At 50.2% G+C, this 12,637-nt stretch overlaps 1 protein-coding gene across 2 annotated transcripts in view; it reads right to left on the minus strand.

Moving 5' to 3' along the window:
• Positions 1-12,637, minus strand: part of LOC116835625 (oxysterol-binding protein 2) — a 300,166-nt gene that overhangs the window by 118,415 nt on the left and 169,114 nt on the right. Inside the window, exon 2 of one of the 2 annotated variants that reach the window (XM_032798612.2) lies at positions 8,851-9,020. The exons of the other annotated variant lie outside the window; for it this stretch is intronic. Within the exon in view, the coding sequence (XP_032654503.1) occupies positions 8,851-8,916 (66 nt within the window). The 5' untranslated portion in view covers positions 8,917-9,020. The remainder of the gene's footprint in view (positions 1-8,850; positions 9,021-12,637) is intronic. 2 annotated transcript variants of the gene reach the window in all.

The raw sequence follows: 12,637 nt of genomic DNA on the forward strand, positions 1-12,637 counted from the left end.
TCCAACCCACCCTGGTCCCTGTCCCTTGACGGCCCCCCCGGCCCCCTTACCATGAGGCTCCCCGCTCATCTGGAGCCCTGCCGCCGCCACGTCCGCAGCCCAGCCCCGCCCCTCCCCTCAGAGCGATGTGCGTGCAACAGCAGGGCTCCAGATGAGTGGGAAGCGTCTTTACCTCTCCAAGGAGCCAAATGCTGCCCCATGGGAGCGCGCAGCCCCAGCCCCTAGAGCACTGCATGTGGTGGCACAGCTCTGAGGGAAGGCGGGGAAGGGGCCGGTGCCTTGCTGTGCTCGGCCAGTGCTCTGGCCCGGGACCGCAGACCCCGTGGCTTGCCACGTCAGCAGGATTTTTAATGGCATGCGGGGTCCCAGCAGGCAGCTACGTGCCATTAAAAACTGGCTCGCGTGCCACAGGTTGCCGACCCCTGTCATACAGGACGATCTGGATGACCTTGTAAATTGGAGTAATAGAAATGGGATGAAATTTAACAGGGCAAAGTACAAGGTCATCATGTAAGGACTAACACCAAGAATTTTTGCTATAAGCTGGGGACACATCAGTTGGAAGTGACAGAGGAGGAAAAAGACCTGAGTGTACTGGTTGATCACAGGATGACTATGAGCCGTCAACGTGATACAGCCGTGAAAAAGGCTAACGCAGTTCTGGAGTGCATCAGGCGAGGTATTTCCAGTAGAGACAGGGGAGTGTTAGTACCAGTATACAAGGCACTGGTGATACCTCATCTGGAGTACTGGGTACAGTTTTGGTCTCCCATGTTTAAGATGAATTCAGACTGGTACAGGTGCAGAAAACGGCCATGTTAATGGTCAGGAAGGAATTTCCCCCCAGGTCAGATTGGCAGAGATCCTGGCGGTTTTTCGCTTTCTCTGCAGCATGGGGCCTGGGGCACTTGCCAGTTTAAACTAGTGTAAATGGTGAATTCTCTGACACTTGAAGTCTTTAAACCATGATGTGAGGACTTCAGTGACTCAGCCAGAGCTCAGGGGTCTAGTACAGGAGTGGGTGGGGGAGGTTCTGTGGCCTTTGGTGTGCAGGGGGTCAGACTAGATGATCACGATGGTCCCTTCTGACTTCAGTAAGCGTATCTGAGTAAGACTAGACATTACAATTTTAAACCCAACCAGTGATCCATAAGTGACTTGCCACAAGATGTCAGAACATGTTAGTATTAGAGCTGAGTGGGTCGAATATTTAACTTTCTTGACAAAGGAATTAGATACAGTGCTTCTGTCAGATAATTTCTAAGTTATTATCTGCAAAAAAGCTAGAGTTTTCAGTTGTCTAAATAGCTCCTGGAGTCATGGTTAAAGTTGCCCCCCCCCACACCCCACAATCTGAAATGGCATTGCTGTGGGCAGGCATGGAATTTGCTTGCTCTCCCCGCCGCATATGGCCCCGTTGGCCTGAGTGGAGCCGCCCCCGCAATATAAAAGTCAGACTACGCCTATGTGCTTCATGCTGTCCCCACGTCCATTGAGTGGGAGCGGAGCAGAGGTGATCTGTACAATGCTGGCCTGGTGTGGTCTGCTGCCGTGTTCCTTAGCTGCTCTAGAACAGGGCATGGGCAGGAAGAAACCAACACCTGGCTGCCCAGGGGAGAGTGCGAAGGAGACACCAGAGAAAGACAAATAAGGCAGAGTTGTATAAAAAGGTAGGAACTGGTTTGAGAAGTTCAATTTAGATGCTGAAAATCTAGCTCTCTGCAGTGGTTCTTTATGCTCTTCTAAATATTTAAACCTAAAGGCAGCCCTAAGCACTGGCAATTCGATCCCTTGGTAATTAGATCCCATAGAAATACCATGAATAAACAGCCATAAGCCAATCAGTGCCCGAAAAGGAGTAGTATAAAGAAACAGAATATCAAAGCTGACAGGGTGTACCTCTCTGGCCAGGTCTACACTACGAGATTAAATCAATTTTAGATATGCAATTTCAGCTACGAGAATAGTGTAGCTGAAATCGAATATCTAAAATCGATTTACTCACCTGTCTTCACCGCGCGGGATCGATCCGCGCGGCTCGCTGTGTCGAATCCGGAAGTCCGGTCGTCTAGCTGGAGTTCCGGAATCGACCTAAGCACGCTCTGGGATCGAGATATCGTCCAGACCAGACGAGATATTTCGATCCCCGAGCAATCGATTTTAACGCGCCGATCCGGTGCGTAGTCTAGACGTGGCCTCTGCCAGCTGGCAATCTGCATCTAGTATCAAAGTCTACTCTGCAAACCTATCTCGGGTCCTGCTCACTAGAGGTTAGCACAGGAAGCTTGGAGTCAGCACTCCTGGGTTCTATCCCCAGCAGTCCCATGGATCCACTGTGTGATTTTGGGCAAGTCACTTAACCTCAGTTAACTCATCAATTTCCCCATCTACAAATTGGGTATATGCGACTTTCCCAACCCCACTGCAGTGTAGGCAGGGTCAGTTAATGTTTGTGAAGCAATCCTCAGGTGAAAGATGCAATATACAGTAGAACCTCAGAGTTACAAACTGACTGGTCAACCACACACCTCACTTGGAACCAGAAGTACACAATCAGGCAGCGGCGGGGCAGGAAAGCAAATACAGTACAAGCTAAACTACTACAAAAATACAGAGAAAATTAAAAAAATAATTGACAAGGAAAAGAAACTGTTTCTGTGCTTGTTTAATTTAAATTAAGATGGTTACACGCAGCACTTTTCTCTGCATGGTAAAGTTTCAAAGCTGTATTAAGTCAATGTTCAGTTGTACACTTTTGAAAGAACAACCGTAACGTTTTGTTCAGAGCTACAAACATTTCAGTTACGAACAACCTCCATTCCCGCGGGGTTCGTAACTCTGAGGTTCTACTGTAGCTGCAAAACATAATAAAATGAAGACTCAGTGCTCAAATAGATTAATGGACTAAGAGCCTGCACAATTTTACTTCAAAAGCAAGTTTTCAGTCAGAGGGTCACAACAAAGTGCTGAAACCACAAATCGGTACTTTTGTGTTTGTGCGAGTAATGCTAGGAGAGCCAGAGCAATCTACACTAATTTGGCAACTAGCTTCCTAAACAAATGTTGCCCTGCAGCTTAGCCCTTGAGGGACAAATTAATTCCTGGTGCAAATCCACTGAACTCAATGAAATTACTCCAGAGACATGTTTGACTACATGGCAAGATTCTTCCGGCAGCAAATTCTGTTATGGATTTATAATACGCCCCCTCAAAATAGAAAATAGAGGATTATTGAGGAAACAGTGGCAAATCCTTCACCGGTGCTGTGTTAAAAGAGGCTGCTTTACTCTATTACCCACACAACATTTATGTAGGCTGCAGAATCCATGATCATAACACAGTAGGCACAATAAAAGGAAGCATTCATTAGCACTGTGAAAACAAAGCTGCAGAAGGGAACAAAGCCTTAATGCACATGCTGTGCAGAGCGCCGAAGATGGCATTGCTGTTCAGCACATCCTACCAGGGAGGAGTCCTGGGGCTACCTGGTGATCTTATTTACGGATACAGAGAGAGGCATAGTCCCGCCCCAGTGTAACTAGGGCATCGGTGGAACGGGGGAGGCTGATGGAACTGGATTATCAATGTACAGAATAAACTCACAGGCTTCCCTTAGAACACCCCCAATGGCATCTCCCACTGTGGGACGGGGGAAGTTTGCCTGGAATGGTGACAAGTGTTTGTGAACAAGGAGTGTTGGCAAACAGGTCTTCACTAGACAAAGGAACGCATTTTCCCCAGCTGGGGGTTATCTCCAAGGTACTTTGAAAGACAATGAGAATGTATCAACATTCTGCAAAACTGACCCACCAAGCTAACAAGGGCTGGAGGCAAAACTCACGCTAAGAAGCTGGGGAATCCATTGCATCGGGGCTGAGCCTCAAGTGACAGGCAACAGAATCAGCTGACTGGACACAATACAAGTGTGCAGTGAGGTCTTTGCTGAAAGCCTCTGAGATACTGGTGATTAATATCACTGCAAACAGTCAGTATTAGCACCGCATAAGGAATTGTAGATACTCATTGATATTAGGCTTTCCAGATCGTGACCAAACAAAGGGAGAAACAGGATTTCTCTCAGACAGAAGGTGGGGCAGCTGTTTACCTGTCTCCTATGTAAATTAAACATGGTGGACTCAAAACAATGGATGCCCAGTTTACATACAGGGAATGGGAAGAACAGCATGAGGTCATCTGCCTCTCGAACCGAGGTCTTTGAGTTTTGGAAGATATAAGCAAGGAAAGAAGCCGCCTTTGGCATCACCTGACAGAGCCAAGGGAGCAGAGCTCTTGCAAGCAGGGGGAGAATAGTCCTTCAGCCAAGAGGTGGGGGCTGAAGTCTCTGGAACTGACTATAGTGAGAAACTCGCTCGGGCAAAGATCTTTCACCTAGCAGGACAAGGGAAGCCCGTGCCTCGTGTGTTTGTGGAAGGGCCTGACTGAGGGAATGACTGGGAAGAAGAATGACGGGTGAGAAAAACCATCTTGAACAAAGCCTGTATCTTGCTAGAGTAAGTTTTAGACTCTTACAGGTGTGTTTTCACTTTTGTTTGCTGGTAACTCTCTCTAACGTTATTCCTGTTGCTTGGATTGCTTATCCTAGGTCCTATTGTTAACAGATTTGTTTCATGTTCACTATAACCCAACCCAGTGTGGTGTTTAAAGGGAACAGTATATTTACCCTATTAAGTCAATCAGCTGGGAGGTAGTTTTGTCTCTTAATAGAAGCAACGAGTCTCATTACTTCCCTGAGCTGTCCCAGAGGGGGCTGGACACTTCAGGGCACATGGTTTGGGGGAAATCCAAGATGGGGTGTGTTGGGATCACCCTGCCGGTTGTAACCAAGGCTGGTAGTAGCCAGAGTGAGACTGGTGTGCTGCTGACAGGCTGCTGCCCCAGGGCTGCAGCTACACACAGACACTCAGTGTGTGACCTGCATGCTGGTGGGCTGGCTGGAAGCTACAGCAGCAAAACACTGTGAAGCATGCAGGAGTGCAGGGCAGGTCGTGACGCTGGTCTGGATAACTCCCACCCTCCCCCCATGCCATAACACCCTCCTTTTCCTAAGAAGCAGCTGTGACCCTAGCAGTGGCCTCTAGGCTGGCTCCTTTCTCGTTGCTTCAAGTTGCTTTTACAGGCCTCTGGGCTGTTTGCAGCGAAGGGCCTGACCCTCCCTTGAAGCAGCTACATAAGGAGCAGAGCCAGCACGGGGGGAGCAGCTGGCTCTCTGGGGATCACCACGGCACGGTTTGGAAACGGGTGTTCTAGTGCTTTGTCTGGTCTCGCTGGGAGGGATGCAGCGGCACCGATTCCCCGCAGCTTGTTCTGCACTTCGATGAGTCCAGAATGGCTTTGTTCACATTTTACAGCACACAGATCCAGCAGGAGCCAGAGTGGATATTTCCGCCTGGCCTTTTGCAGAACAACTTACCACAAAGGGAACACCCAGGTTGTGCTTTGGGCCATGCACAGGCCCCTTGGAGTGCATTGGAGCACTAAACTTGGCCCCAGCCTGCTGTGCTACTTATTTCCAATAAGCGCTTAGTGCAAACACGCACAGCTTCTTAACAGGCCTCCAGCCCGCATCCCAGGAGCTTTCACCTATCTCAGGCATCCTCTCTCAGCTCACAAACTCGCTGGAATTAACTCCATGGCAAACTGGCACTGTCAGAGGTGGAGCTCACAGGGTCGGGACACAGATGAGGGGGCCTTAATACCATGCAGGTGGTGCAGCAGGGCTGGGTTCTGCCCTATGCCTGAGCCGTGACTGGGGACCAGATTCCCCGACGCCGTACATCACCCAGAGCAGTCACTGGCACCTAGCCTGAGTTCCTTATAACCAAACGTGAGGGCTGTTTCCATGAACGCTGCTGCTGGCCAGATTGTCTGTGAACAGCGCTTGGCTCAGGGAGCTGAGGAGCTGTGATCAACGGCACCGCGTATCTGTGAGACTCAGAGGATAACAAAGGCCCTGTGGTGATACAATGGGCAGAGCCAGAGAAGGGATTAAAATACAATGAAATATGTAGTGTTATTAGCAGCCCTTCACGATTCTCCCCTGAATGTGCCAATACCCACAACGTAGACACGTGGCAGCTGTTGGAAAGTCTAAACTCTTTAGCCAACATCTCCAGTGTCTGGTTAAAGAATAATATAGATCACAGCCCGGACTGGCCCAGGCGGTATCGATCAGGGCTCACCTTGCTTTGCTGGCAAACTGTTATCAGCATAGGAAAGTACGTGGCTGTTATTCTATCTGAGAGGGCAATCTCGACAGGGCCTCTCTGCCTGGAGAACCCAGAAAGTCAAAACTGTTGGCTGCTCTGTCTGCTACACACAAGTCCCTTCCCTGCTGTCATGGCAGCGTTATCCAGGGCGGGTGTATTTGAACCATTCTCTTCCCAAAAGCCAGACCAGAAAAATCCCCCCTCACACTGGGCCTGAGATAACCTTGCCATCTGGTGGGGCAGGGCCTTTGAAATGCAGGCTAGAAAGGCCAGGAGATGTCTTTGCCCTTGAAGCTCAGATGGCAGCCCATAGGATGGGCTCTGGAGTGTCCCAGACAACAGAAGCATGCTACACTACTGAGAAATGCTGCATTTTAGAGAGGGGAGCTGGGAGTTAGTGCAGCTCACTCTGGCCCCCTTCTGACGGCACCTGTGACTCAGTTTCCCTGCGGGAGATGGTCACCTCCTTGCTGATCTGACCCTTCTGGCCAAGCCACAAGTCCTAACATGAACAGCTTTTCCAGGAACACTCTGGGCCTTCTTGGGCCCCAGCCATTTGCAAGGCCTGTGTGACCTCCCTCTTCTTGACTGAAGAAGTGTCACAACGCCACCTCTGGGTGGCACCCTAAGAGATCCAGACTCATGCTACCTGCTTCAGTTTTCTCCAGGGCCACGTCCTAAGATTGCCTCTCTCCCCACCCTCCTCCCAGCCCAGGCATCTTCAGTCTCCCCCCGCCACCCAGAGCACCTCTCCCAGCTGCCTGTGAGCAGGCAGCTTAGCCTACCTGGCTCTCAGGAGAGTGCTGCTGCAGCCACCACTGCCACCCCATCTCTTTCCCCCTCCCCGAGCCAGCAGAGAGCCTCACCTTAGGTCCGGCCTCTTCCAGGCTTCCCTCTCTCAACCCAAGGGGGTTCTTAAGAACCCAGCCCCCTCCCCCAGCAAGCCTAGTGTTCTGGGAGGAAACCAGGCAAAGGGGAGAGCTGGGGCCAGAGTTCCTCCTTGAAGCCCAGCTCACCCCATGACAGAGGGTGGAGGAATCCAGCTGGAGCATCTGCGTAACACAGAGGAACCCCAGAGATCACTACACTGGAACAGACTGGGGTGCCCTGTCTGACAGTGGCCAGGCCTAGAAGAGGACGGCTCAAGGAACCTCACCGTGGGCATGTGTGCAACAACCTGCCAAGATGAGATGTTTCCTCCTAACTCTCCATCAGTCAGAGACTGGCTCATGCCCTGACATGAGGTCGAGGCACCAGCATCAGCCAAGCCTATCAGCTTGTTTTGCTAACAAGAACTTTATGTGTCGACCCGTGGATTTTGTCACAGATTTGCAAGGACTGGGATGGGGAGAGACGACAGTGTGAGCGCAAACCGCCTCTAGGCTTCATTTGAAAGATGATCTCTTTTGGTTAGAGTCAGGCCTCAGCTCTGAGAACGGCTGGTTCAGAGTCACAGGATGTGCTAGTGGTGAAGAACAATCCAAGCAGCCACAGCAGGGTTTGCATCCTCTTTACCTCGGCCTGTTGAATGAAACACAGCCTCTGATTTCAGCGTCCGGCCTGGGCCGAGCACAGAACCTTGTTCCAATCCCACCGAAAGTATCACCGTAGCTTCCTTCTCAGGCTGAACGACTGGTGATTTTGCTCAACAACTGTGAAATCTCTAGTGCAGAGGGAGCCACACAAGGTCTCAGAGGTGTGGCTGAGGCCGAAAGCAGGTCCTAATGGATGTACCATACAAACCCCAGGGGCACAGAGAGGAACTTGGGGGAAATGTGCTCCCTGGCTGGAGAGGAGAACTCCGTGGCTTCCCCTTATATTTAACCCATCTCTTAACAAGCGTGTGCCTTGAGAAAAGTGCTCTGTCCAGGACAAGCTCTAAGTCAAAGAGGAGAAGGTCTCCAGCCATCTCAAGGCAAATAAGGAAGCCTGGAATGCCGGCAGCTGTCCAAGGCACTGCAGTGAACTCCAGCTCTTTATGCTCTTCGAGCTCCTTGCCAACAGCTCTCCAGCTTGGTGGAGTGACTCACAGAAATCACAGCAATGAGATGCTAACAAGCAGTTGTCATCTGGGCCAATCCACGATGGGCTTTTCAGAGGGTGGCGAGTGAGCTGGCACAGCGCTTTCAGTGGTTCGTGAGTACAGCTCAGAGTGGTACCATTGCATCAGCTGCCAGGAAAGGCCAATGCTGCCCTCAGAGAATGAGCAGAGCTGCCACTGGCTCCACGGAGCCGCACACGCAGAGCAGAGGGCACTGCTTGGCCACACGTGAACAAGTGGCGACTCACACAAGGATCACTGCACATATTGGTTTTATTAGCTGCAGCGTGAGCTCAGCATACTGGGCCATACTATATGGCACAATGGACCCAAGTCTGCAGGAGGAGCACCCACCCCCGTGGCAATGAGAATGGGCATAACGCACACTGCTGCCATGTGGCAGCTGTTTATGTATTTCTGTATGAGGAGGAAAGCAAATGTGGAGGCGACTCACAGCAAGAGCTCTTCGACCGAACCCCTGGAGAGACCCCATGCTTCCCTCCCCAGACACACAGCCATCTGCCATCCTGCTGCTCCCCCCACCGGTTCCCTGAGGGTCTCCCCTCTGCAGACACCACTCACCAGGCTCATCCACTGGAGAAGTAGCTTCAAGATGACGTGAGAAGCTTTTCTGTCCAGCTGCCCCATCTTGGCAGGAGAGAGGGTGGGGAGCTGAACAAGGCCTGGGTCACAGTAGAGTCCTAGGAGGCAGGAGGGAGAGCAGCTGAAGCCAGCTCCGAGCTCTCTCCCTTCTGTGGCACACGTAAAGAGGGGTCTAGGTCAACCACAGTCTAAATACTAGCCCAGCTCCTACAGCCAGCCTTGCTCTCCAGCTCCAACAGCCCCTCCTGGCTGGACCTGATTCCCCCCCGGCCCCCCACCTCTGACCCCAGTGATCCCTCCGGGCCAGGCCTGGTCCCCTGCACACAGGCTGAAAGAACAGGCCGGAAATATTTGTGAGCTGCACTCAGGCTCTGCACTGATAATCCAATTAACTCTCCTTTTTTGGGTGAAGCTGGAGACAATGAGGCTGCTGCAGTCAGGTCATGCCAGGGCAGGGGGAAGGGAGTGAACTGCTGGGTGCCTGGCTGCAGTGAATGAGAGCAACCCACAGCCAAATAGCAGTGTTCTGGGACATGCGGGCCCAGTGCCGGATTCTGTGGCAAACTCCACAGCCAAGGAAGAGCGTGGGGTGGCCCTGCTGCTGCTTTTCCACCTGAGGAGAATCAGATTTGGGTCAGGATATGTGGGAAGTGTCTCTATGAATGACACAGATAAAGGAACTGCAGAACCCCTCTATATATTCTCTGGGCTGGGCTTCATACCGTGAGACAGGGCCAGCGTCACAAGGCAGAAAATGCCTGGACTTGCAGGATTTGATGAAGATTTTATGGAAAGTGGGGTGTCCAGCCAGAGTCCCTGGTAGCCTCCAGGGCAGGGATTTCCCTACGCCCCCCCTCGAATCTTCCCAACACCCCTCCCAGTTCTGTGAACTAGTTACATGCAGTGTTGCCAATTTAGTGATTGTTTGAAAATATGAATTGAAATTAAAACATTAATACACACTTTACAAGCATATCAAGTGTATGAAAAAATACATGTATCTGAAAAAGTATAATAGATTTGAAAAGTATGAACACAGACTAGCTTCCTGATACAGGTGTTGTTTTTTATGACAATGTCAGTGCATTCATTTCGGTGATGTTGGCCAACCTAATAATTTCAAATGATGATTTGTAAGCAAAGTCTAAATGAGCTCTCCCTGACAGCCAGTGATGAGCTAGGGGCTTGGGGGAAAGGCTTCAGGACCAGGCTGTATTTACATTCACACCTAATCTACCTAGGTATCCAGCAAACAGAGCTGCATTGCCCACGTGATAGATTTTGGCTGGGGTTGGGTTACAAATCACTTGAATGAGGAGGGGGGGGTTAATGTTATTCTTATTGTATGAGTAAAGGGCAGTAGAACTGTTGATTGAGGGAGTCAAGAGAGAGGGTGGGGACAGGTGTTTTGCCTGATGCTCTGCCTCAGTCACAAGTACTATTTGACCTGCCCCTCTCCAGTGTTTAAAGACAGAGCTGATTAGGCTCTCTAGAGAGTCTTTTATTTTGTTAAGTGGCCACTACAGCTGATATCACTGATAATCAGGTCTAAGTGCTTAGTCCTGCTGTGGGACAGTGTTTCTGTGGAGGAGACAGCCCAGTCTGCACTAGCAGGGAGGTCCCCGCACTGAGAGCTCAGCTGAAATCACTGAGAGCTGGTGGAACCGCAAGAGACCAACTCGCAGAGGTCACAGTGGCAGGTGGCAGCAGAAGGTGATGGCACAGGGCCATTGGGAACAGAGCGATGGAGAGAACGGTGGCACAACGAACCACAGTGGGCAGAGTGAACAGGGAGCAGCTGGAGGAACAAGCAAGGTGCCCTCTTGCCCCCCACCTGGGAGGTGAACTCATGTGAAAGCACCTCTGAACTCTGAGTCTCCACTGACCAAGGACAACACCAGTGAGAGTTAAAGAGGCTGTTAAGAATGCTGGAGACACAATACAGTTCATGCAAACAAACTGGCTATGGGATCCTACTTTCTATTTCAGGAAGAGATACCACACACTACAAAGTGGATGCCAACGTTAAGAGCTTTGTCACTTGTTCATCCTGACGTTGAACACTGGTTCCGAACAAGACCAGCAAATGCTCACTATCTTTCTGCAAGAAACTCAACGGACTGGCTAGAATCATGTGGTACAACAGTGAAGAATTCTCTCATAACAATAAAAAAAATTGCATACATGGCTGACGAATGCACCGATGCAAATGGGCATCAAGAATTAAGTCATTGTGTACGTTATCTTGGTTTCAGGGGTAGGCCAGTAGATGCATTTCTAGATGTTCAAGTTATAGAAGACACATCGGCTGCGTCTGTGACAACCCACATCTTAGAAGAGTTAAATGCTTGTCAACTGGACCCCAAACAGATGGCTGCTTGTGCATCTGATGGAGCTGCAAACTTCTCTGGAAGACATGGTGGAGTATAAGCTTTGTTCAGAGAAAAGTGCAACTCTGATCTCTCCTATACAGACCGCAGAGGCCATCTACTCCAACTAGCACAGTACGAGCTGCAAACTTCTGCTAAACATCAAAAGCTATAAATGAAACGGGACGTTGAGGGCAGCCAGAAGCAAGTAACTTGGCATGATGTTTAGGAAAGGTTCTTAATGCCCCATCTTTTCTCTCCCCCTGGAGGATTAGAATGGCATGGCACTGCATGACACATGATGCCAAATCCCACAACTCAAGCAAACTAGCCAATCTCACTACCTTGAAATCAAAACCAAGGTTTTAAGCTTGCCTTTTGGTCCATTCGCCCACAGCTCCCAAGTGCGGCAGTGTCTAGCTCTGCTTTGGGAGAGTTGTACCAATAACTTAATTCTAACTGAAGATTTTCTCTCACTTTCCCTGATTTCCGGAGCAAATGGGACCTTGCAAGAATCAATGCCTGGGGCTAGGGGGCTCAGGGCAATGTCAATCTATAAAACAAAAACCAGGCACCTGTGCACATCTGGTCCCCCGACGTGGCCCCAGCGGAGTTCTCAACACTTGAACGCAGGGCAGGGCGGAAAGGGAAGTGCTGGGGCTGCCTGCACTATTCTAGCACATATGTTGACAGCTGCTTATTTCTTTTACTGGGAGGGGAGGGAGTCAGCACTTTCTAACGAGATGAAGGGTGTGTCCACACTGCTGTGGCTACAGTGGCACAGCGACAGCGCTGCAGACATGCTGCTGTAGCACTGTACCATAGACGGTTCCTGCACTGATGGAAGGGTTTTTTCCACTGACGTGGAACAGCGGCTCTCAACCTTCCAGACTGCCGGACCCCTTTCAGGGCTCTGATCTGTCTTGTGTACCCCAAGTTTCACTTCACCTGAAACGTACTTACTTACAAAGTCAGACCTACAAATACACCCGTGTCACAGCACGTTGTTACTGAACAATTGCTAACCTTCTCATTTTTACCATGGAATATAAATACTGTACCTACATTTCAGTATATAGTTTACAGAACAGGATAAACAAGTCATTGTCTGAATGAAATTGTAGTTTGTACTGACTTCGCTGGTGCTTTTTATGTAGCCTGTTGTAAAACTAGGCAAGTATCGAGATGAGTTTATGTACCCCCGGAAGGCCTCTGGATTCTCCCAGGGGTATGAGTACCCTGGGTTGAGAACCACTGACATAGGGAATCCACCTCTCCGAGAGGTGGCTGCTAAGTCCATGGACGAATTCTCCCGTCGACCTAGCTGTCTCTACACTATGGGTTAGGTTGACCTAACTACATTGCATAGGTGTGACATTTTTCATGGCCCTGAGCGA

The sequence above is a fragment of the Chelonoidis abingdonii genome, chromosome 22, assembly GCF_003597395.2.
Source record: "Chelonoidis abingdonii isolate Lonesome George chromosome 22, CheloAbing_2.0, whole genome shotgun sequence".
NCBI lineage: Eukaryota > Metazoa > Chordata > Testudines > Testudinidae > Chelonoidis > Chelonoidis abingdonii.